We start from the raw sequence: 23,897 nt of genomic DNA, 5'->3' as shown, positions 1-23,897 counted from the left end.
TTTACTAAGCGTTAGTAACAACAATGTCTGAAAGTTACATTAGGAACCTGTGAACACCTTTATTAATTTGTATTCTAAGATTATTTTTACTTCTGTACATTATTTAAAGGTTTACAAAGAAGATCTACCTCAGCTTAAAGAACAGTACAAGGAGAGACAAAAAGGCGGTACTTCTAAAAGAAGAGAGCGGGCTCCAGGAAATAGCCTCCGACTGCACTTTGTTCATGGGTATGAAACAACTATTATTCATTTGTGTGTTTACATATTGGTTCACATTTAGTAGCTTTGTGACTTTGAGCACACTTTGGTGACTTAGAATATTGTCTGGTGCATGATGAGCACTATATAAGTGCTTAAGTGTTGAAAATAAATTTGTGTTATTAAAGTTTAGTATTACATTTATAGAAATGGAGTTCTTTAAACAAATGAAAATAAGTAAAATGTAAGAGATTATCATTTCCCCTAAATATTTCTGATTTGGAATTATATTGTGCCCCCTTTTTTTTTGGCCTGCATTTGGCCCTTGTATTTTAATTTCAATAAGATACCGTTTCTGAATTTTCTTAGAACATCTGGCAATACAAGTGTCATATTTCATCCTGAAACAACAGACTCTCCATTCAGTCCTTCCCTTCTCTGCTACCCAGTAATCATTTTCTTACCTGACTGATAATGCTGTCAGGAATTTGAAAAAGGATTCATTTAGTAAGAATATTGTATCTCTGGTGTTAAAATAGGAAGTATTTCTTTGTAGTTATATATTATATATTGAGTTTCTTTGAAGCACAAAAGAAGGGTTGCTATAAATGGAATTATATTGACTATTTAAAAAATATTCAGCTATTTTTTCTGGATGTGTATAATATTTTAGAATTGTTTGAACATTTTTGGGGTATACTCATGATTCAACAATGTGTACAGAAGGGTACATTTTGAAAATCCTTTCCCAGGGAGCTCCCCTCTACTTGCTAGGTGGGATACTGAGTCATGAATCTTTTAATAAAACCAATTAGATATTCAAAAAAACAAAAACAAGAAAGAAAATCTTCCCAGCTCTGCCCTTCCAGCCATCATTTTTCACCTTCCAAGGGCATTTTCTTCCCTTTCACTTGTAAAAAAGTAACAACTTTTGTTTAATGGTACACAAATTTAGTATCATGCAAATAGTAGTATACTATGTATACTTTTCTGCACCTTTCTTTTTCATTCAGTATTATATCTTGGATTTAGCTTTTTGTAATCAGAACAGTTCATAAACGTTTATGGAATTTGAGATGCTTGTATTTTGTTTTAGTTGTGTAGTATCTTGTAAAACTGGAAATTGACCTAAAAGGTACCTATTTCTTCTCTGTATAGTCCATATTGACCAGATATAAGTCTAATGTTAATTTTATGTGATATGTTTTCTATATTCAGTTACAGAGGTTATGACTGTCGAAGTAACCTTTTTTATACTCAGATTGGTGAGATTGTGTACCATGTCGCAGCAGTGGGTGTCATTTATAATCGGCAACAGAACACACAGCGCTTTTACCTGGGTCATGATGATGATATTCTTTGCCTGGCTCTTCATCCTTTGAAAGACTATGTGGCAACAGGCCAGGTAAGGCCTTTGAAAGACTATATGGCAATAGGCCAGATATGTTAGACCTTTGTTTGGGTTTACAGTTAGGTTAGTCCACTTTTTAAAAAAAAATCTCTCTTGTATTCTAGGAAATGAAGAATAAAGAATTCTTTACAAATAAAATTTACCCCCAATTTTTTCCTACTGTTTTCCTTAGAGTTTTATTGTTTTGACTTTTTCTTTTTTTATTTGGAACTAAAAGTTTTGGCTTGTCATCCTCCTGTCCGGATATATATTTTTTAATTAGTAGAGTAAACAAAGCAACATAAAGACTAGAAATCTTCTTTAAGTTGAGTTAGCTAAAATAATGAAATTAACAAATGTTCTGTGACAAACAGGATGACTACATTTTTGTTTTACAATCATGATAGTAACCATTCAGGTTTACCAAAGTACAAAGCAGAAATGTTGAAATAGAAGACTGAGAAAAGTTTTGACTGATACTTCTCTATGTGGGTATTCTTAGAGAAGGAGGAAAAGGGTGATGTTTATACATTCTTTCTATATGTAAGCACCTTACTAGTTTCTTAGTATATACAGTTGACCCTTGAACAACACAAGTTTGAACTGCATGGCTACACTTACGTGTAGATTTTTCACAGTACTGTAAATGTGTTTTCCTTTGACTATGTTGTCAGTAAGGCTTCTTTCTGGTCAACAGTTAAGTTTTTTGAGAGTCAAAAGCTATACGTGGATTTTGGACTGTGCAGGGATTGACACCTGAACCCCCACGTTGTTCAGAGATCAACCCTATTTCACTCTTGTCACCTCTTTTACAGGGAAACCATTTCCATTTACAAATGAGGAAGTTTAGGTTTGAAGAAATTAAATAGTTTTCTGAAAGATCTTAGAGCTAATAAATGGTAAAGCTTAAAGCTCCCTTAGTCTGTCTGGCTTTTTAAACTGTGTGTAAATCTACCTTCTAGGATACATTGAGGTGTGGAGGTCAGCAACTTGCATCACTCTGTAGAGCTTTCCTGAAAGCAGAAAACACTCTTTCTTTCTTCTTTCCCCCGTCTTCCTTCCCTTCGTTTGTGCCTCCCTCTTGCTCAGTCTTTCCTTCCTTTTTCCTCCCTCCTTTCTTCCATTTCTTCAAAAACATTCATAGAGCACATGCTGTGTACCAGGAAATGTGCTGTGCTGGGAATATAAGGATAAATAAGGCATGGTCTTGCCATGGTAAACATTCATATTCTGAGGGGGAAGGCATACATGCAAGAAAAGTCGTGATACAAGGTTATAAGTGTAAATAAAGCAGGGTTTCTTAACCTTGACACTATTGACATTTTGGACCAGCTAATTCTTTGTTGTGAGAATAGTTGCATTGTCGCGTACAGTGTAATCCTATGTATTGCAGGATGTTTAGCAGCATCCCTGGCCTCTACTCACTAGATGTCTATTAACACCACCCACCCAATTGTGGTAACCAAAAATGTCTCCACAATGTCAGATGTTTCCTGGGAGGCAAAGATGGACCCCTGCTGAGAACCACGAATGAGGAGATATGCATAAATTCCTTTTGCAGTGTAACAAAGGACTGATTAATTGTGCCTAATAGAATCAGGGAAACCTTCATGGAGATGATGACATTTGCACTGAGCAGTTTACCTGACAGGGGAGGTTGGAGAAAGTATTCCAAGTATGTTATTTGGAAAAGTGGGGCAAAAATCCCACAAAACACAGCTTATTTAAAAAACTGTGAGTAGCCTGAAGTATTCAAATCTTAGGGGCATGATGAAGAACTAATTAAAAGGATTGGTGAGGTCCTCAGGGGCACTGTTTATCTTTACCTTTAGTTTATGTAAAAGATTCCTCTTAAAGCACAATTATTTACCCATTGCATTTGGCAAGGAGTTTCAGTGTTAAGTTGTTCTGGCAGTACTCTAATGAAAGCTGTATAAAAACTGGTCATTTGCTACCATGATTCTGGGATTGGAGAGAATTCAAGTTAGATTAAATTAAAAGTCATTATGCCCACAGGACATCCCTGGATACCTACTGTAGGGGAGGCACAATTTTAAGTCTAGACGTCCTAGATTTTCAGCTGGGGCTCTTTAACAAAAAAATCAATGTAAAAAAGAAGAACAAAAAGTTTATTAACAGGTGTAGTGCATATCACGTTGGAGAAATCTAAACCAAAGTAACTCAGAATGATGGCTTATATTTCCACCTTGTATAGAAAACAGCAGATTCTTAAAGAAATGACAGGACAAAGGAAAGCAGTTTTAGGCTTCTAAGGGCCACAGGCTGTGGGAAGGTATATATAGGATGAAACTCCTGGAGTAAGGTTTCTTTGGATTCCTCTTGTGCTGTCTCTGGGCTGAGTCTGTCTCCAGTAAAGGGAGAACTTACATAATCAACCGGTTGTATAATGTCAAATGTACCTCAATATAGTTGAAAAAATTGTGTATATATACATATATATATATATATGTATATATACACACACACACATATATATACACACATATGTGTATAATTATTATATGTATACAAATATGTGTATATCTATATATCGCATTTATGCAGAAAAGGAGGTGGAGTTTGGGGGGGGGCTGTTTCTTTATTGCCCTCAGCTGAAAATAATTTCTGTGTCAAAGAGGCATATTTTGGGGTGATATATTCTGGTTTCCTTCACCATCAAGCCATAGGTCTTTTGCTTCTGGCTTCACTTGAACAACAGTACTCTGCTTTAGGCATTGCAGAGTCCAACCCTTTCTCCCAAGGCACAGGCTTACACTGCCTTCCCTATTTCTCCCAGTGCTTTCCGCTTCTTTCCTGTATTACATTTCAACCAGCCAGTCTCATTTCTATAATTACAGACTTTTAAAATAAATGTTTCTTAAAACTGTTAAAAATGAAAAAAAATATATCAAAAGTAAAAGTATTTCTGAAGTGTTTTATCTGAGGGCTTTGAAATTTAGATGACAAATCTAAATGGTGTTTTGTTGGAGTAGAGTACAAATAATGCCCCTTTGTCATGAACTGTGATTGTAATTGGAGGTGAAAGAAACTGAAAGAATATTACCTGACAACTTGAATATGTTGACTATACCCTAATTTTAAAATTTTAATTCAAATCTGTTGAGTGCTTCTTATTTGAAAGCATTAAATGTCTTGGGGAAACACAAAGATAATTCAGCGGCTGCCACTGTCAAGAGCTCACAATCTAATATGAGTTGGAGGAATACACAATTCACTAAAAATTTACCTAAAACACACTCACTTAGATATCTTGTGGGTAGCTCAGATTCAGCGTGTCCAAAATGGAGATAAATGAGATTCAGCTTTCCTTTCAAACCTGCTTATCCTGGTATTTCCTACTTAGAACATGACGTTAAATTAGCCTGGTTGCCTAAGCCCGAGAATCTGACTTGTTCTCTTCACCCAATAGAGCCAGTCAGTCCCAGAGCTGCATCCAAGATTTGCCCTGAATATAGCTTAGTTCTCTACCATGACTACATCTGTGCCTTGTTGTTTTGTTTTTGTTTTTTACCTTATCTCTGCTGGCCGTTCTTTGCTTCATAATTTCTAATCTGTTGTTATAACCAACCAACTAGTTTTATATCTTCAGATTTTTCCCCCTAACCATTTTCTCAATCCACTAATAATCTTTCTTTGTTTATCAGTAGCTTTTAAGCTAATGTGTAAGTTCATTAGCATGTAGCTCATGATATTTAACCTAGGCCAACTCCAGACTCCTCTTTTTTTTTTAATTTATTTTCTTTAATGTTTACTTTTGAGAGAGAGAGAGAGAATGAGAGAGAGGCAGGGGGAGGCGGTGCAGACAGAGAGGGAGTCACAGAATCCGAAGCAGGATCCAGGCTCTGAGCTGTCAGTACAGAGCCAGATGTAGGGCTCAAACTCATGAACCATGAAATCATGACCTGAGCTGAAGTCAGATGCTTAACCAACTGAGCCACCCAGGTGCCCCCCAGACTCCTCTTTTTATCTCTTACCAATTATTTCCTGGTAAACTATGCTCCTGTCTTTTGAGCTATTTAGAATTTGTCTATGTATAATACTGCTTCACATCTTTTACTTAGTTGCCTCCTCTGGAAAATTCTTACCCTCCATTTCTGTTCACTCCTCCAACTTCATCTAATTCCTATTCCTTTTAAAACTTAGGTAACATCTGAAAACTTGCCTAACCTCTCCCCTCATCCCTGACTGCCATGCCCCACATGTGCCCTAATAGTACTCACTCTTTTATCTTCACCAGCACTGAACATGGTGTTATTCAAGCTTCTCCACCTATTAGCTGTGGGAAAATAACCTAGCCTCTCTATGCCTTAGTCTCTATATGTTTTAAAATAAGGATATTGTCATTGCCTATCTCTTAGAATTGCTGATTGTTACATGAGTCCATCCTTGTAAAGCGTTTAGAACAGTTTCTAGGACATAAGTCAGTTCTCAGTAAATGTTAGTTAGCCTTTGCCATCATCATCATCATCATTTCCATGTGAGATGTCCAATAGGCAATTGGAAATGTAAGTCTTAAATTCAGAAGAAGAGTTTAATATTAGAAAGTAGAATTTGGGAGTCATTTGTTGATTTAACCATTGAAACTGAAAGTGAGATACCCCAAGGCAAAAATGTAGAATGAAAAGACCGGAATATTAAAGACAGAATTTGGGGGGAGTTTATATTTAGGGGACAGGTAATGAAATTGTGAAGGAAACTCATTAGTAAGAGTCCAGGAGATCAAACAACCAGGAGACAGTGCTACTGTGAAATTATCAAAAGTGTCAAACTCTACGGAAGTTAAACAGAAGACTTAATGGTCCTTGGGAACGTTTGGCTGAAAAACTTCAGTGAAATATTGGCTGATGGCAGTCTTGTTATTTGTTATGTCTTTATATAAAATCAGTCTCAAAATTAATAATAACTGGAAGCTATATCCTTTATTTCAGGAGTTGCCTTTACAGGCAAAGCTATTCTAGCTCTTTATCCTTGTAGTTAAAAGTGATCACTGGAGTCTAAGAGAATAATTACAAATTGATAGTTTACCTGTGCATCAGTGAATGTCTAAACCAAGTAAAAACCTAAGTGATAGCATCTATTCAGAGTCTTAACTGCTTAGTACTTTGTTTAAGTACTTTGTTTTAAGTACTTGTTTAAGTATCTCTGTATCTTTGTTTATAGCATTATCCTAGCCTAGAATGTACTTGCTTTCTTTTTATCTGAGAGTGCACTTTCTGAAGGCCAGGTCACGTATCCTCTCTTCCATTTCTTTACAGCCTTTCCTCTTCATTAAGCATCTGTTACCAGATATTCTGATTTAACTGAAAATGTCTTGTTTTCCTATTGAGTCTGCAAAATTTACCTGAATGTCTTAGTGCTCGTTGTTCTAGCATGGCAATACAGCTAACTATAGGTGCTCAGTGAGAATTATCTTTATTGATGAAGTATAGGATAAGATTTGTGAGTCATACAGAACAGTCCTAGAAACACTGAGCTTAGCCTCATTAGCATTTTACCAAATGTAAGAAAGAAATGTCAGTCACATATACAATCTGCTTTATATTTATTTGATAAATGCCCATAACAAATAAGACTGTAAAATCCCATTTTATTTCCTTTTAATACATATGAAAATAAAAAATTTAACTGTATGACTTTTATAATTCTTTCTATTGTAGGTAGGTAGGGATCCCTCAATTCACATATGGGATACAGAGACCATTAAACCATTGTCAGTATTAAAGGGCTGCCACCAATATGGTGTCTGTGCTGTTGATTTCTCAGGTAAGGCTGTTTTCTGTCTCAGTAAGAATGGTTAAAATGCAGAGGTGATATATAGCATTATAGTTGAAATCAGTGTTGCTTAAACTTGTCATGTAGCTATGACCTACACAGTTGTTTTAACATTTATTTATTTTTGAGAGACAGCACAAGCAGGGATGGGCAGAGAGAGAGAGGGAGAGACAGAATCTGAAGCAGGCTCCAGGATCCGAGCTGTCAGCAGGGCTCGAACCCATGAACCGCGAGATCATGACCTGAGCCAAAGTCGGACGCTTAACCGACTGAGCCACCCGGGCGCCCCTACACAGTTGTTTTCAAATGTACATACTATTGTCCTAACCAGTCAGGGCAGAGAGTGTGGGTTTGCGGGCTAGCTTATAATTTAACGAGTGTTATTTTTAATACCCATTAATATAAATATGTTTCTGTTAAAACAGAAAATGTTTGTATAACATCTAAAACCATCTGAATTATTGCTCACTCTGTGTACCTCTTGCTTTGGGAAAACCCCAGTCTCACTTAATATTTTTTAGCCACAGAGTAAACTGAAAATGTTTACGGTGAAAGCTAAGAAAGAAAGAGGTGAATACTGAGATACTTGTTTTCTAGCATTTCTACAAAGTGATAATTCCAGGCTACCTTATAAGAATAATTTGAGACCATTTTAGCTCTTTGCTTTATATTTTACACTTTAACAACTGCATGTAGATCTATAATGAAAGCTAGGATGTGGATTGGGGAGAGGGGAGAAATGCCATTAATAGAGGATTTTATTTCAAGAAACGGCAAATTTGTGCCTTCTGCTGCTCCAACTGAAATGAGAGTGAATTATTGGGGGGAAGTGTAAATATGCCTTTAGGGACATGCTGAATGTCAAGAAACAAGAAGATTAATGGCAAACAAGGGAGTCAGCAAGAGAAATTTCACAGGTAGTGATAACGAACTAATTGAGGTTTGCAAAAAGTGGCAGGGTGGTAAATGTTTAATTGTAGTTTGGGCCTTTGCAGCCTATAAACATGTGCACACCTGTCAGCATGACTGACTTAGTTCAGTCATTTGTGTAATACATTCATTACTTGTTTGATAATAGTAACAACTAATATAATTGACCTTCACTACAAATGGTCATATTAATGACAGTACGAGGTTGTAACCTACATCTTTTTCATTCAGTTAATTTTCATAATCCCTAGGAGTTGTTATATCACAATAGAGTTCTTACAGTAAATTTAATTGAAGTAAATCTTTCCTTCTTTCTTAATTTTTTCTTTTCATTTAAAATCTCTTTTTTCCACTTATCTACCTCCTCCCCATCCTAACCTGGAAATGAGGCCAGAGAAAAATAACAATGTTTAGATGCATTGAGAAATTACTCTTTCCTTGCTTACAAATTCTGGTTATTTTATAGCTATATATATGCATGCCTAACATTTAACATCATTTTATAAAATTTTAAATATAGTACTGTGGTTTCAGAACATGTACTGAATGTTATTTATCTTCTGAATGTTAATGGCCAGTGTCTCTCTGATTCATTTTTACAGCGGATGGGAAACGTTTGGCTTCAGTTGGAATAGATGATAGCCACACTATTGTGCTGTGGGACTGGAAGAAAGGAGAGAAACTTTCAGTAGCAAGGTGGGGGAAAAACTTGATATCACATTGGCAAAGTACTGAAATCACTTAAAATTTTTTTTTAATTAAAACAGTTTTGAAATCAAACATGTAACCTTTTTTTAATTGCTACCATCTTTCTTACCACTGAATAAATAGTATAATCATGGTAAAAAGACAAATTAAGGATTCATTTGTAGGTTTATCCCTTGTGTACCTACTTTTACTGTAACTGTAGTAAGACATTGGAAGTAGCTATTATCTAAAACTCTGCATTTATAGGTAGAGTGAATTCTGTTGTATGATAAACTATTATATAGCCATTGGAAATGCTCATAGCATATATTTGAAGGATGAAACATACACATCTATATCATAAAGAAGCTAGAGATTATTTTTATTTTCTGTTACATTTTCCATTTTCTAAATTTTCTACTATGAGTGTGTATTTTATAATAAAAAATATTAACAATTGCTTTAAAGGAGGAAATAGTCAACAGTGTCAGAGATTATTTTTTTAATGTCTTACTCCTTAAAATGAGACATTAAAGCACTTTAAAAATACAGTTAAATGCTTCTTTCAGCACATAGATAATGGCCAAATAAAAAATAGTTTAAGAGGAACTTTGTGTTTGGAATGGCTATGTTAAACTATAACAAAGTATTATAAAAGTTTTTTCTTTAACTGATTCATGCCACAGTTCCCTATGTACAGTACTATAGTAAGTGCTATTCAAAAGTTCTCTTCACACTGTTCCTATCTCTTAAAATTCCATTGAGAAGAGTTAAGAAATTAAAATTATGACAGAACAGCAAATGTGCAAATTCATGATTATATAGCCCAAACCTGAGAGATAAGTGGGTCAAAGGTTCAGTAATGGAGTAATCAAGGTAGGGTATGGATTAGGCAAAAGATTATTATAGAAAACGTTGTTGTTGTTTTTTTTTCAGAGGAAGTAAAGATAAGATTTTTGTTGTAAAGATGAACCCCTACGTGCCTGATAAGTTAATTACAGCTGGAATTAAACACGTGAAGTTTTGGCGTAGAGCAGGTAAGGAAGTTCTTCTTTTTACTCCTTTGAAACAAGAAATTATTACTTTTTTTTTTCCAACTTTTTTTTTTTTTTTTTTGGGGGGGGGGACAGAGGGAGACAGAGCATGAACGGGGGAGGGGCAGAGAGAGAGGGAGACACAGAATCGGAAACAGGCTCCAGGCTCTGAGCCATCAGCCCAGAGCCCGACGCGGGGCTCGAACTCACGGACCGCGAGATCGTGACCTGGCTGAAGTCGGACGCTTAACCGACTGCGCCACCCAGGCGCCCCAATAAATTATTACTTTTAAAAGTGATTTAGCTAAGTACAATGCAGTATCTGAGATTGGACCCTGGAACAGAAAGGAGATATTAGTGGATAAACAGGTGAAATCTGAATGAGGTCTGGAGTTCAGTTAATAGAAATGCATTAAATATGTTGGTTTCTTAGTTTTGACAAATAGTCTATAGTATGTAAGATGTTAAACTCAAGAATTCTGTTACCCTTGAATCTTTTATGAAAATCTAAAATTATCCAAAATGTTTTTTTAAGTGATTCACAATTGTCTTGATATATTATAAACAAATAGAAGATTGTTTTTATTGTATTTATTGACTACATTGATGTAGTATTCATATTTTCAAAAGGGTTTAACTTATGAGATGAATCAAGTGATGTACAAACTCCTTTCTTCTGCTAAACCCTTTTTTTTTTTTTTAATTTTTTTTTTTCAACGTTTATTTATTTTTGGGACAGAGAGAGACAGAGCATGAACAGGGGAGGGGCAGAGAGAGAGGGAGACATAGAATCGGAAACAGGCTCCAGGCTCCGAGCCATCAGCCCAGAGCCTGACGCGGGGCTCGAACTCACGGAGGACCGCGAGATCGTGACCTGGCTGAAGTCGGACGCTTAACCGACTGCGCCACCCAGGCGCCCCTAAACCCTTTTTTTTTTAGTATAAACTGAAAATGAAAAATTTTGTAAAAATTCTTTATATGCTATAAAATGATACAGAAGCGGAAAATCGTATTGCTTGAGTCATTTGTAACTGTAGATTAGCAGCTGTGAAATAAGTTTGCATTTTAAAATAAAAAATGTCTCCTTTCTAAATAAACTAGTAGTATAAGTAGCATACTTATAAATTCCACCAGTTTGATATCTAAGTCTCAGCCCACTTAAACCTTACAGATAAAATACATGAATAATAGAAATAAAACCTATCTAAGAAAAAAAAAAAGTCTTAGTGAGGACATTTCCCAAGTTCAGGTTACTTTCAAATTGTAAACTACATAGAACGTGAATTGGTTTTCAGACTTGGATTTTCTACTTCATCAGAAACTCATCAGATCATAGTGTATATACATTTACATAGTAAAAAGAAGTATTTTCACATTTTCATTCCTATATATTTAAACAAAATTTTAGAGTATCTTATTTATTTGGAATTGCAAATACCAAACAAGTAGTACTTATTATTTCTGTCTTGGAAAAAACCAAAAACCTTTGTAAATTTCTTTGAAATAAGAGACTTAAAGGGGCGCCTGGGTGGCTCAGTCGGTTGAGCATCCGGCTTCGGCTCAGGTCATGATCTCGCAGTCTGTGAGTTCGAGCCCTGCGTCGGGCTCTGTGCTGATAGCTCAGAGCCTGGAGCCTGCTTCAGATTCTGTGTCCCCCTTTCTTTGCCCCTTCCCCACTCATGCTCTGTCTCTGTCTCAGAAATAAATAAACATTACAAAAAAAATTAAAAAAAGGAGACTTAAAGTAAATAGTTTTGGAATGAAGAGATTTACAATTGAATACCTTTTTCCTTAAGTTTCATTAGTCATGTAGTAGACCTGAAACTGAACCATATGGGTAAATGTTAAAACTTTGATGTGCCTTCCAGCCTTCCTCACTTTTGGGGTTCTGATCCATGGAGTTCACTAGCCAAGTGAGAAATAAGTAACCACTTTATTCATTGGAGTAAGTGCTAATCCTCTAAATGCATAGCTTTATGTAAATTAAGTAGTCGTGGCGTAGGCCTGAGTCTAAAAGGGAGCTCTGACCTCCTGTCTCAGATCTAGGCTTTGAGAATTTCAACTTATGAATTATTAATCTGTCCTCGAAGGAATTTGAGCTCTGTTTCATGGTTGGTAGGGGCAGGGAGCCACCAAGAGTTTTTTGAGTGCAATGATGACCTGGTACAATAGGAATATGTTATGCTGTGCCTGTCAGAAAACCCAGTTGATTATTATCTAAACCAGGAGTGGCAGACTATTTCTGTAAATGGAGAAATAGCAAATATTTTAGACTTTCTAGGCCCACGGACAAAATCAAGAATATTATATAAGTACTTAACAGAACAAGAGTGAAAACTGCTACCCTGTTTTATACCCAGTTGCCATTAACTGGAGATATTCTCTCCAAGATCAACTTGCTGTAGTGAAAGGGCCTGGCAGTTTGGGCTGGGGCAACCATGGTCAGTCTTACTCCTCCCCAGTGACACATAAGTCCTAGTGTGTTCTCCTTCTGGAGAGCCCTACCTTCTCACCTTGAGGAGCTAGCCAGAGTTGAGGCAGCTCCTAGACGGAATTCCACTGCTACGTGCTCAGCGGTTGCCATTAGCAGAGTCCTCAACTTGTCAATGGTAACAAGCTTAGACCTTGAGAAACTACTAGTTGGCAGCCAAAAGTTGGGGAGACAGTTTCTGGGAGCAGAGAAGGAAATAAGCATGGCCTGTGTAGCTCCCAGTGCTAACCTGTTCCAGTGGGCTCTGTACAAAAACAGGTGGTGACAGGGTTTCGCCCACAGCCTGTAGTTTGCCTCTCCTGCTCCAGATGACAGTCTGTGCTTTCCTGAAAGCCAGTCCCTTCCCTTGTATACTAGATCCTTTCTCTTCTCGCCCACTCAAGGACATCACTGCAGCCCTTCTTCCCTTTCTCTCCTGCATCCTCACTTTTCCCTCTTACTCTTTCTCTTCGGCATACAAATGTGGGGTTATTTTTCTATCTTAAATAAATAAAACCAAACAAAAACCTTCCTTCAACTCAACCCTTGAGTTGCTAATCAATTTCTCTTCTTATCTATGTACTTTAACACCTTTAGACCATTGTTTAAATGTTTACTTTGCAATTTATCTTCTTCTTTCCCTTGAGGAAATTCTGACCTATTTTTCCCCCTCATGAGTCCACTTAGTTATTCTTACAAGTTCACTAACACCTCTGACTGCCGTGTTAAGAAAAGTCAGTCTTCTGAATACATTTGGAATATGCCCACTTTTTAAAAAATTATTTTTTATTTATTATCTTTAAAAATTGTTTTTAATGTTTATTTATTTTTGAGAGAGAGAGAGAGAGAGAGAGAGAGAGAGAGAGAGAGACCGAGCATGGGCCAGGGGGAAGGGCAGAGAGAGAGAGAGGGAGACACAGAATCTCCAGGCTCCAGGATCCGAGCTGTCAGCACAGAGCCGGATGAGGGGCTCAAACTCTTGAATCGTGAGATTGTGACCTGAGTCGAGGTCGGACACTTAACTGACTGAGCCACCCAGGTATCCCCATATGGAATATGACCACTTTTCATCATCTTCCATCCAACCACCCTGGTCCATGCCACCTTTATCATTTGCCCAGATGATTGAAATAGACCTCTGACTCCTTTCTTCCTTGCTGTTCTCTGATTTACTCTCAACCCAGAAATCAGAATGAACCTATTAATACATGATATGCCAGACTTCATTCCACTAACCATTTCCCATCTCATGTAGAGTAAAATGTAAATCCTTACAATGGCCTGTAATGCTGTCTTTGACCTCTATGACCCCATCTCCCATTACTTCCTCCCTTATTTTCTTTGCGACACCATACTGACCTCTATAGCTGTTCCTTGAAGGTTCTTGTCACATTCCTGCATTGGGCCCTTGGTGATCCCTCTGCCTTAAACCCTCTTCTTGCATGGCTTGCTCTTGCTACCTCCTTCATTTAACTTCTACCTTCCCAGTGAGGCCTTTCTTAACCACCCTACTTAAAACGGGCCTCTCCCATTTCTTATCTCCCGTTTATGCTCACATTTTCTACATAGCACCCATCATCATCTGTTAACATACTGCACATTTTGCTTATTTGTTATATTTATTGACTGTCTCACCAGGAAACTCCATGAGAACAGGGAGTTTTGTTGTCTCTTTTGTTCATAACTTTACCCCAGTGCCTTGAATGCACATTAAAACCATAGTAAAATTCAGTTGGTATTTCATATCCCCCAGTCTAACAATACCAAATATTCCTGAAAGGTGGGAAGCAACAAGAACTCCTTTCACTATTAATGGGAGTGTAAATTAGTGCCTCAACTTTGTAAAATAGTTTGGCAACAGATGATACCTCTCATTTATATGCTTTCCCTTTTGTGAATACCCTGTGGTCATTCCTGGGCATTCCTAGAGAATCTCTTGTACTTGCATAGAAGAGGCCTTTACAAGAATATTTAAAGCAGTGTTGTTTTCAATAGTAAAGGCTTGGAAGCAACTCAAGTGCCCATTAATAGGAAAATGGATGGACGGTTATGTTCATATAATGGAATGCTTACAAAAATGCATTTTCTAGATGTACAAATCAACATATATAAAACTCCAGTACAGATCGTTGGTGATAAAAGCAAGTTGCAAAGGAATATAGTTGACCCTTGAATAGCATGGGAGGTTAGGGTGCTGACCCTGCATATAATATTTGACTCCCCAAATACTTCTAATAGCCTACTATTGACCCAAAGCTTTCCCAGTGACATAAACCATCAATTAACACATATTTTATAAAGTATATTATGTAGTATAATTTTACAACAAAGTGAATTGGAGCAAAGAAAATGTTAAGAAAATCATAACGCATGCCCCTGCGTGGCTCAGTTGGTTAAGTATCTGACTCTTGATTTTGGCTCAGGTCATGATCTCACAGTGCATGACATCGAGCCCCATGTCATGCTCTGTGCTGAGCCTGCTTTGGATTCTCTCTCCTTCTCTCTCTGCCCCTACCCCACATGTGTGCACATACACTCTCACTCTCAAAAGTAAACGTTTTGGGGTGCCCGGGTGACTGAATCAGTTAAAGCATCCAACTTAGGCTCAGGTCATGATCTTGTGGTTTGTGAGTTCAAGCCCCGTGTCGGGCTCTGTGCTGACAGCTCAGGTCCTAGAGCCTGTTTCGGATTCTGTGTCTCCCTCACTCTCTGCCCCTCCCCCTCTCATGTTCTGTCTGTCTGTCTCTCTCTCAAAAATAAATAAACATTAAAAAAAATTTTTTAATAAACATTGTAAAGAAAGAAAATCATAAGAGAAAATCCGTTTATTGGACTGTATTGAAAAGTATGGTGTAAAAATAGACTTGTACGCAGGTCAAACCACTGTTGTTCAGGACAAACCACTGTTGTTCACGGTACATACAGGATGGTATTATAGAAAATCTTAAAACATGGATAATCTAACATTGCCTAAGAATTTACAAATAAGTAGTAAAAATAAACATTACAAGGTTGCTTTTTCCTGTATTTTAAGTATGCTAATAAATGTACTGCATTTTCCCAAACCACTCAATTTAAAGGAATGCATGAGAATGGTCAACATCACTTTCACAATAGTAAGGGGTGAAAAAGGGAGATGGGATTGGCATCATGTTTTCGTTGTTTTTACAATTTTATGTAGGTTGTTAGGGGATATACATACATTCATTGTATTGAGGTTTTTTGGTACTCTCTTGTTTTCTTAAATATGTCATAATAAAAAATTTTGAAAACCAACCAAAAGTGCTAAGGACTGATTAAAGCCAACTTAGCATATATGTTTTTATCCAAAAAACTATGGCCTAAAAGGTGCTGTGGGTGTGGCTGTCTCAGCCAGGCAAGTTGCTGATTGAGAGACTTATATTTTTCTTTTTAAGTTTCTATTTAAACATTTACAGTAGGAAAGAAATTTTATCATTTTATACATTTTAAAAGTGGTACTTCTGTGATATTTTTTTATGAACCAGGGGGAGGATTGATTGGAAGAAAAGGCTACGTGGGCACACTGGGGAAAAATGACACGATGATGTGTGCAGTATATGGATGGACTGAAGAGATGGCTTTTTCTGGAACATCCACAGGAGACGTGTGTATCTGGAGAGATGTCTTTCTTGTAAAAACAGTTAAAGCACATGATGGGCCAGTGTTTAGTATGCATGCATTGGAAAAAGTAAGTATCCTGAAGATATTTTTACATTAAACATAATTTGATCATGGATTGTAGAGCATTTTCACAAGTAAAGGAGTATTGCCTTTCTGCGGAGCTGAGCCACCCAGTAACTGTAACCCAGGCTCTGTAAACTAGAGCCTTTCTACCTTCTTTTATTCCTCTTTCAAACTTCTGAACACAGAGTGAAATAGGTCTGCTATTAAAAAAACAGTTTTAACTCAATACTTCTTAATCTCTTCCTGTGTGTCAACAATGGCTTAAGTGCTTTATTATCACCATATCCTGTGAGGTAACTACTGTTCTTATCCTCTCTTTTTGAAGGATGGGATTATGAAGCATCCAAGAGAATATATGTATCTTGCTAAAAGTGGTAGAGTTACGTTATGGTTCCAAATTACAAACCTTGCTCTTAAAGTCCTGTCCTAAAAGTAGAATGTTTAGTGTTACTGTAAATATTTTTGTAGTTTTCATGTTGATGTATAAAAAACATAATAGATTCTTATGCTAATTTGTAAGCTGTAATTTTTAGCTGTAAATGTTCTTTCCTCTAGAGGTTTGCAACATAAAGTTATTTTTTTCAATATTTAGATCTTTATTAACTTGAAGCTTTTACTTTCAAAGGGATTTGTAACTGGAGGAAAAGATGGGGTAGTAGCTCTTTGGGATGACTCCTTTGAAAGATGTCTCAAGACCTATGCTATAAAAAGAGCCGCTTTGGCACCAGGATCTAAAGGTGATTTGAGATTTAATTTAATTTGAGCAGTAAAAGGTTAATTGCTCATTAACATGCATGGCCACTGAGGTGGAGCACACGGAATATATTTTTCCATCTTTACTAGATAGGCATCAGAATTCAATGGGAAAAGCTGTTTAACTGGGTGCCAGAATCATTGCTGTCCTTTCATAATCTATTTTCTGTGACACAGATGGTAAAGTATTAGCCAAATGCAAGATTGTTAGTGATAATTTTATCATTTTTAATTTTTCAAAGAAAATTGCCCACATGGGCATCACATTTACCATCAGTCAGGAATTTGTGTTCAAGCTTGGCATTTTGTTTCATGTTCGTGTTTTGTTGACCTTGCCTGTGTATCCTTGCAGGCCCTTCCTTTTACCCTTGCTCTCAGTGTATTAAGGCATTACACCACATTCTCTGTGACCTCCAGGCCTTTCTATATGCTATAGCTTTTGCCTAGAATTTGCCCTTCTCTCCCCTCTTGCCACTTCCAATTATCTGACAATATACTCATTTTTCAAATCTCAAACATTATTTCTTCTAGGATGATTGCTTCCATTCCCATCTCCCTTCCATCCCCTCAAAAAAACTAAAATTCCCTTATGTTATGCTCCTGTTTCACTATGTTCCTCACACAGGGCCTGTTTTCCGCATTATATGCTCTGTGAGGGCAGGAGCTGGCCCTGTTATGTTTACAAATATATCTCTGAAGCCTTCCTAGGACATAGTAGACAGAAAAGCATCAATCTTGAATTGAATTAAAAGTACTGACTGGAATATTGTAGGTGCTCTAAGAAAGTAAGGATGTGAATGAGGAGGGGCAAATATAAGAGGAAACGGTTATTGGAATAGTAGTAGGAGAGCTGGGATAATAATTGTATATAGGTGGTACTTTTTTACTTATTTATTTTGAGAGAGAGAGAGCGGTAGCAAGGGAGGGGCAGAGAGAGAGGGCAAGAGAGAATCCCAAACGGGCTCCACCCCCTCAGCACCAAGCCTCTGTGGGGGGCCGATCCCATGAACCACTACTACACCATGAGGTGAGCAGAAATCAAGTCAGACGCTTAACTGACTGAGCCACCCCTGCACTCCTAGGTAGTACTTTTGAGATTAGTAAATTGAGTGGTATGGGAAAATGCAGTGCATTTATTAGCATACTTAAAATACAGGAAAAGGCAACCTTGTAACGTGATTTTCATTGTCAAAGTAGCATCATCTGCAATATGTACATCCTTGTATTCTAGTGACTTTATACCTAGAAGAATATCTCCACTTAACATTTCAGGTCTTCTCTTGGAAGATAACCCATCTATACGTGCCATATCATTAGGACACGGTCATATTTTAGTTGGCACAAAGAATGGTGAAATACTAGAAGTGGATAAAAGTGGCCCAATAACACTTCTGGTCCAGGTAATTTGAAAAAAATTAATATACTTTTTTTCCATTTATATGCAGTTGATTAATATGTAAGAGCCAAAAGGTAACAATAGTGAAAATAACATTAAATTAGGGAAATATATCATAATATATACCAAAAATTTTTAATTTAATTATAGCTAGATGAGTAGGTATCAGTAAATAAACATGCACATTATCTGTGGAATAATTGCCAATATTTTAAGTAATTTCTTATCACAAAACAAGAAACCAATGAAAAGAAAAAACAGTTGTAATTAATTTAACCAAGTCAATTTATTTCATGTTCAATTTTATTTCTTTGAAGTACATTTGTTGAATCTAAGGTAGTTGTTTTTCTGTGAAACTCTTCATTTTCATCCTTAAGTTTCTAATTAAAAAAATTAAAAATGTACACTAAAATTTTATTGCTGAAAATATTTGTCAGTGAAAATATTAATAAAACAAATGTTAAAATAATAAAACAATACAAAAATAATAGCAATACCAACACTTGTGTGGTAGAAATATAAAACGAAAGAGCAGGATCACCTGATCCTTAACATTTTCATCAAGAATGCTGTATTGGGGCGCCTGGGTGGCTTCATCAGTTGGGCGACTGACTTCAGCTCAGGTCATGATCTCATGGTCTGTGGGTTCAAGCACCGTGTCAGGCTCTGTGCTGACTGCTCAGAGCCTGGAGCCTGCTTCAGATTCTGTGTCTCCTTCTCTCTCTCCTCTGCGCCCCCCCCCTTGTGTTCTATCAAAAATAAATAAACATAAAAAAAAAAAAACTTAAAAAAAAAACCAGCTTTGCCTTTAAAAAAAAAAAAAAGAATGCTGTATTAATTTTTTAGGTATACATTTCCTATATATATTATATCTTTCTGAAAAGTATGGAGAGCAATAAATACTTTAAAACACAGTAAGTGAGGTAGGATCTACCTAATGAAAAATTGTCCTCCAGCTTTATATGGTAGGACCAATTTTAAGTTTGCCTTTTATTCTGAAAAAGAATTATGTTCTTTCTTATTACAGACTTATTTTTTTCTCCAACCCCATTCCCCCCCACCTCACTTTTGTTAAAACATCAAAGAGCACACTTAGAGGAGAGCACTGCACATGCTTTAATGTTAATGTAATATCCTGATGTACCAAGGAGAATTTGTAAGCAAATAAATACACGTATTTACAAATATACAAATATGTACAAATATGTATATTTGTATATATTGTATACAAATATATACAAATATACATATAAAACAAAATGTTTTATATTAAATTTACTGTCAAAATTTGGTGTCTTACTCTTTAACTTCAGTTACATAATATTCCTTTTAAAAATTTTTTTTAAGTTTATTTAAGAGAAAGAGAGCGAATGGGGGTAGGGCAAGGCAGGATAGAGAGAATCCCAAGCAGGCTCCACGCTGTCAGCACAGAGCCCAACAAGGAGCTCAGTGTCACAAACTGTGAGATAATGACCTAAGCCGAAATCAAGAGTTGGACACTCAACTGACTGAGCCACCCAGGTGCCCCACATAATATTCCTTTGAAGTAGAAAGATGGTAGAGTCATGGTATTTAACATTTTTATGATCTCTTGGAAAATACTAACACAAGTACACTTTTACAGGTGAATCCACAGACAGAACTTTCAAAAACACAGACAATTTTATAATTGTAAGAAAAGATTTTGAAGTGATAAAGGACATCCTGTTATTTTTCCTATTTATTATAGAGCTTAAGATTTCAGATGTCTGCTGTCTCCTAAACATCAGAAACAAAACAAGGATGTTGGGTCTCACCATTATTGTCTAGCATTGTGTGTGAGGTCTTAGCCAATCTAGAAAAACAACGCAATATAGGTCTAAGTGTTGGAAATAAGTGGAGAACACTGTCAGTATTTGCAGATATTTTAACCCTATACTTTGCATATTCAAGAGAATAAACTGAAAAATTACTAGAATTAAGGAGTCTGGTAAAGTGAGATTCAAAATCCACATCTAAAAGCCAGTAGTATTTCTATATATCAGCAATAACCAATTAGAAAAATATAACATAGAAATAGTACTCACAAAGAAAACTATACAATAGCCAGGAATAAATATAGCTAAAACTATGGAAGATCAGTGTTAAGAAAGCCATAAAGTTTTACTAAAGACATAAAACATCTAAATAACTTATGAATTCAGTATGATCATAAACCAAATCCAAACGATATTTTTCAAAAATTCTGGAAAGATTTTTAAAAAATCATCTAGAAGAAACAATACTCAAAAAGAGTGCAGAAATTTTTGAGAAACTCCATGTGGGAAATAAGATAAAACTTATAGTAATTAAAAGTGTGGGGGGAAAAAGTGTGGAGATATACAGGGAAATGCAAATCAAAACCACAGTGAGATATCACCTCATACTTGTCAGAATGGCTAAAATCAAAAACTCAAGAAATGACAAGTATTGACAAGGTCGTGGAGAGAAAGGGTACTCCTGCACTGTTGGTGGGAATGCAAACTGGTGCAGCCACTCCGGAAAATAGCATGGAGTTTCCTCAAAAAATGAAAAATAGGACTACCCTGTGATCCAATAGTCACACTACAGGGTATTTACCCAAAAATACAAAAACACTATTTGAAAGGATACATGCACCCTATCTTTTTTGCAACATTATTTATAATAGCCAAACTATGGAAGCAGCTCAAGTGTCCCATCAACTGCTGAATGAATAAAAAAGACGGGTGTGTGTGTGTATAAAATGGAATATTATTTTGAATATATTATTCAGCCATAAAAAGAATGAAATCTTGACATTTGCAAGATGGCAACATGGATATAGCTAGAGAGTATGATACTAAGCAAAATAAACCAGTCAGAGAAAGACAAATACCATCTGATTTCACTTGTGTGGAATTTAAGAAACAAAACAAATGAGCAAAGGGAAAAAAAAAGAGACCAAAAAACCAGACTCTTAACTGTAGAGAACAAACTGATGGTTACCAGAGAGAAGGTGGGGGTGAGGGATGGGTGAAATAGGTGATGGGGATTCAGAGTATACTTAATCTTGATGAGCACTGAATAATACATGGAACTATTGAACTCCTATATTGTACACCTGAAACTAACATTGTATGTTATCTACAGTGGAATTAAAAAAAAAAGTGTGGAGATATATGTACATAACCGGGCATTCAGAAGAACACAGAAAAAAAAAAAAAAAAAAAACATGTACAGCAGTGTTTGTAGCAGCATTCTATGGGTCAGTTTGAGGAATAGCACCTCTTAACAATATTAAATTGTATCCATGAACATGGGATCTTTCCATTCAGTTAGATCATCTTTAACTTTTTTCAACAGGTTTATAGTTTTTAGTATACAAGTCTCATAGTATAATGGACCTCATTTATTCTAATAGTTTTTTAGTGGATTTTTAGGATTTTTTATATATAAGATCATGTGAATTGCAAATGTAGTTTTACTGTTCCCCTTCCAATTGGGATGCCTGTTATTTCTTTTTCATGGCTAAATATCCTGGCTGGAATCTTCAGTACAATGTAGATTAGAAGTAGAACAGACAGAGGAACTATTCAATCTGTACCATTTAGTATTAACTGGATTTTTCATAGATGCCCTTTATCAGATTGACGAATGACACTTCTGTTCCTAGTTTGATGCAAGTTTTTATCATGAAAGATTGTGTCATTTGTCAAAAGAACTTGTCAAAGGCTTTTTCTTTGTCTATTGAGAGATCATGTGGTTTTGTTTTTTATTCTATTGATATGGTGTATTATATCAATTGGTTTTCATCTTTTTTTTTTTTTCAATGTTTATTTATTTTTGGGACAGAGAGAGACAGAGCATGAATGGGGGAGGCGCAGAGAGAGAGGGAGACACAGAATCGGAAGCAGGCTCCAGGCTCTGAGCCATCAGCCCAGAGCCTGACGTGGGGCTCGAACTCCCGGACCGCGAGATCGTGACCTGGCTGAAGTCGGACGCTTAACCGACTGCGCCACCCAGGCGCCCCGGTTTTCATCTTTTAAACCAACCTTGCATTCCTGAGATAAACCCCACTTAGTTATGGTGTAGAATTCTTTTTGTATATGTTAGAATCAGTTTGTTAGTACTTAGTTGAAGATTTTAGCATCCACATACTATATATAAGGGATCATGGGTCTATAGTTTCCTAGTGATGTCTGATTTTGGTATCAGGGCCATTTTGGCTCCATAAAATGATTTGGGAAGTCTTCTCTCCTCTTTGATAGTCTTTTTCCCTGACTACACCCAGCCGCTGAACTCCATTCAATTGCTGACTGATGCTGACTAAATTGCTACTGTTTTCAACACTTTCCCTAGAGCACAAATCGCTCAGCCTCCTTAAAGGGGACACCCCTTTTGTAGGTTAATGTTTGAGATTTTGACTTGAAGCAGTATCCTCCCAGCAATCTCTGAGATTGCCCTGGTTCTGTTGAGCAAACTCACTAGTCTTCAGAGTAGCCTGTATGTTTAAGGAGTACCAGTCAGCTCCCATTTGCCTTTCATCACAACCTTCATTGTTTTTGAGAGCACCTTTAGACTTGAACTTTTCTACACTGTGAAGCAAATGAAGTCATTTCCTTTGAGAAGACATTAGGAGCTATTTTATGGTTTGCTTTTTCTTCCAGGCACACTGTCTGATCCAAGGCTCTGAAGTTGAGTGTTTGGATAGTGATGACTCTTTTCTGAGTGTCCCTTGCTTTAGAAACTGAGTGCTCCATTTTGGGGAAGGGGTAGTAGGGAGCAGTAGCTCAAGTCTTCTTGGGTTGAACTGAAGCCCCAGTATTCTTAGTGGCATGACCCCCAGTGTAGAACCTCCATCTCAGAATAGGGATGGCAGAAGGGAGTTCCCACCTGTGTCCAGCACTCATCAAGGTTTCAGCTTTTAGCAGGCATTGAGTGCAGGATAAGAAATGCAGTCACCTGCCCCTTCTGGGAAGATAGCCCATTAGAGTAGGGAAAGGAGAGAGAGCATCCATACCCTGTGTTGTTTACATCAGTCTGGTGTGGAGTTTTCAGGTCAGTGAGGTGGAGATGGGGAGGAAAGGAGTGGGTCTTGGTTCAAATACTGCAAAACTCTCATTGTTCTTACCAAATATTAGCAGACTTTCTTGAGTAAATGTTTCTTCATTTGTCATATTCCCTTGGAACCATTTCCGGAGACCTTAATTTTTTATTATTATTAATTTCACCAGTTTCACTGGGGAGCAGGTCTGGAGCACTCCTTGTTCTCACATGCAGGAACTTCCTCCTCTGTGGCAGTTATTAACATTCCAAGGCAGCCAGTTCCTATTCTCCTCACTCAGTGAATATTTTAGGATTTTAAACTAGTTTAAATAGTAACTGATTGTAGTGTAATTGTGAAGATAAAGTTGTTACTGGGGTATTTTAAGGTATATTCCAAAGAGAAAGTTTTAGATTAATCCATTATTCATTATCCTATCGTATATTATCAGGTGTTGTCTTTAGTTTTCTTTTAAAAACACATATATTTAGGTTAAATTTATCTTAACTATGTTCTCT

General features: G+C 36.6%; 1 protein-coding gene across 4 annotated transcripts in view; it reads left to right on the top strand.

The window, feature by feature from the left end:
- EML5 (EMAP like 5) overlaps positions 1-23,897 on the top strand; it is a 179,326-nt gene that overhangs the window by 80,267 nt on the left and 75,162 nt on the right. For all 4 annotated transcript variants that reach the window (XM_030319747.1, XM_032593437.1, XM_036064284.1 and 1 more), the window contains 8 exons: positions 110-228; positions 1,417-1,603; positions 7,267-7,372; positions 8,914-9,007; positions 9,935-10,035; positions 16,009-16,211; positions 16,833-16,944; positions 18,233-18,360. In XM_030319747.1, the coding sequence (XP_030175607.1) occupies positions 110-228; positions 1,417-1,603; positions 7,267-7,372; positions 8,914-9,007; positions 9,935-10,035; positions 16,009-16,211; positions 16,833-16,944; positions 18,233-18,360 (1,050 nt within the window). The remainder of the gene's footprint in view (positions 1-109; positions 229-1,416; positions 1,604-7,266; positions 7,373-8,913; positions 9,008-9,934; positions 10,036-16,008; positions 16,212-16,832; positions 16,945-18,232; positions 18,361-23,897) is intronic.

Source organism: Lynx canadensis, chromosome B3, assembly GCF_007474595.2.
Source record: "Lynx canadensis isolate LIC74 chromosome B3, mLynCan4.pri.v2, whole genome shotgun sequence".
Classification (NCBI taxonomy): domain Eukaryota; kingdom Metazoa; phylum Chordata; class Mammalia; order Carnivora; family Felidae; genus Lynx; species Lynx canadensis.
The sequence above is the reverse complement of the archived record's forward strand: the minus strand, read 5'-3'. Positions and strand labels throughout refer to the sequence as shown.